The following is a 1,229-nucleotide window of genomic DNA, read 5'->3' on the forward strand; positions in this document are numbered from 1 at the left end:
CTTAGTTCTTCATTTCCAGCTCTTCTTTTGTTTATTATTATTATTATTATTATTATTATTATTATTATTATTATTATTTTTATTGTTGTTGTTTCTCATTGCACTCTTTTCTTCATTCTCAAGTCTCCTTTTATTTCTATCATTACTATCGCTATTATTTTCTCTCATTCTCGTGTTAAGAACGATTTACATACATATAAACTTTCTCGTTCTACAAATCATGTCAATTTCCTTCAGTACTGGGACGCATTTCTATCCTGAGATTTGTGTGCCATTAGACCATTTTATTGACATTAGGAAGGGTCTATGGAGGGCAGAAGATTAATGGCCACAGTCTTCACTATTTTAACCACTTCAGTACTGGGACACATTTCTATCTTGAGATTTGTGTACCATTAGACCATTTTATTGACATTAGGAAGGGTCTATGGAGGTCACAAGATTAATGGCGACAGTCTTCACTATTTTAACCCCTTCAGTACTGGGACACATTTTTACCTTCAGATCTGCGTACCATTAAACCATTTTATTGACATTAGGAAGGGTCTATGGGGGTCAGAAGATTAATGGCCACAGTCTTCACTGTTTTAATTCCTTTGTTGCCTCCCCCTCACAGACCTTCCACCAAATATGACAGCCTCGTGGCGCCCCCAGGCTCCCCACCACCCCCACCACAACGGCCTGTCGCTGCCCCCTGGCCCCGACGCCCACCAACTCCCCGCTGACCACCACGAGCTTGCCGAGGTCACGGGTCACGCCACTCAAGCCGGGCGGAGGTCACAGGGTCACATCAATGAGGGTTTTGAGGTGGAGAGGTTGTAACAGACACACCTTATGAGACAACTTAGTAATTAACCTGTAAATTAGTTATTAGCTACCTGTTCTTAACCCCTGCAGTACTGGGACGCTTTCTGACCAAGATTTTGTACCGTTAGACCATTTTACTAACATTAAGAAGGGTCTATGGAGGTCAGAAGATTAATAGCCAGTCTTCACTATCTTAACCCCTTCAGTACTGGGACACATTTTCACCTGAGATTTGTGTACCATTAGACCATTTTATTGGCATTAGGAAGGGTCTATGGAGGTCAGAAGGTTAATGGCCACAGTCTTCACTATTCTAACCCCTTCAGTACTGGGACACATTTTCACCTTGAGATTTGTGTACCATTAGACCATTTTATTGCCATTAGGAAGTCTATGGAGGTCAGAAGATTAATAGCCACAGT

The 1,229-nt window shown here is 41.6% G+C and overlaps 1 protein-coding gene across 1 annotated transcript in view; it reads left to right on the top strand.

Moving 5' to 3' along the window:
- The window catches only part of LOC123500890 (putative ammonium transporter 1), an 11,476-nt gene extending 10,460 nt beyond the window's left edge, over positions 1-1,016 (top strand). The window contains exon 9 of the mRNA XM_045249468.1: positions 617-1,016. Coding sequence (XP_045105403.1) covers positions 617-822 — 206 coding nt within the window. The 3' untranslated portion in view covers positions 823-1,016. The remainder of the gene's footprint in view (positions 1-616) is intronic.
- The last annotated feature ends 213 nt before the right edge of the window (positions 1,017-1,229 follow it).

The sequence above is a fragment of the Portunus trituberculatus genome, chromosome 8, assembly GCF_017591435.1.
Source record: "Portunus trituberculatus isolate SZX2019 chromosome 8, ASM1759143v1, whole genome shotgun sequence".
Lineage (NCBI taxonomy): Eukaryota > Metazoa > Arthropoda > Malacostraca > Decapoda > Portunidae > Portunus > Portunus trituberculatus.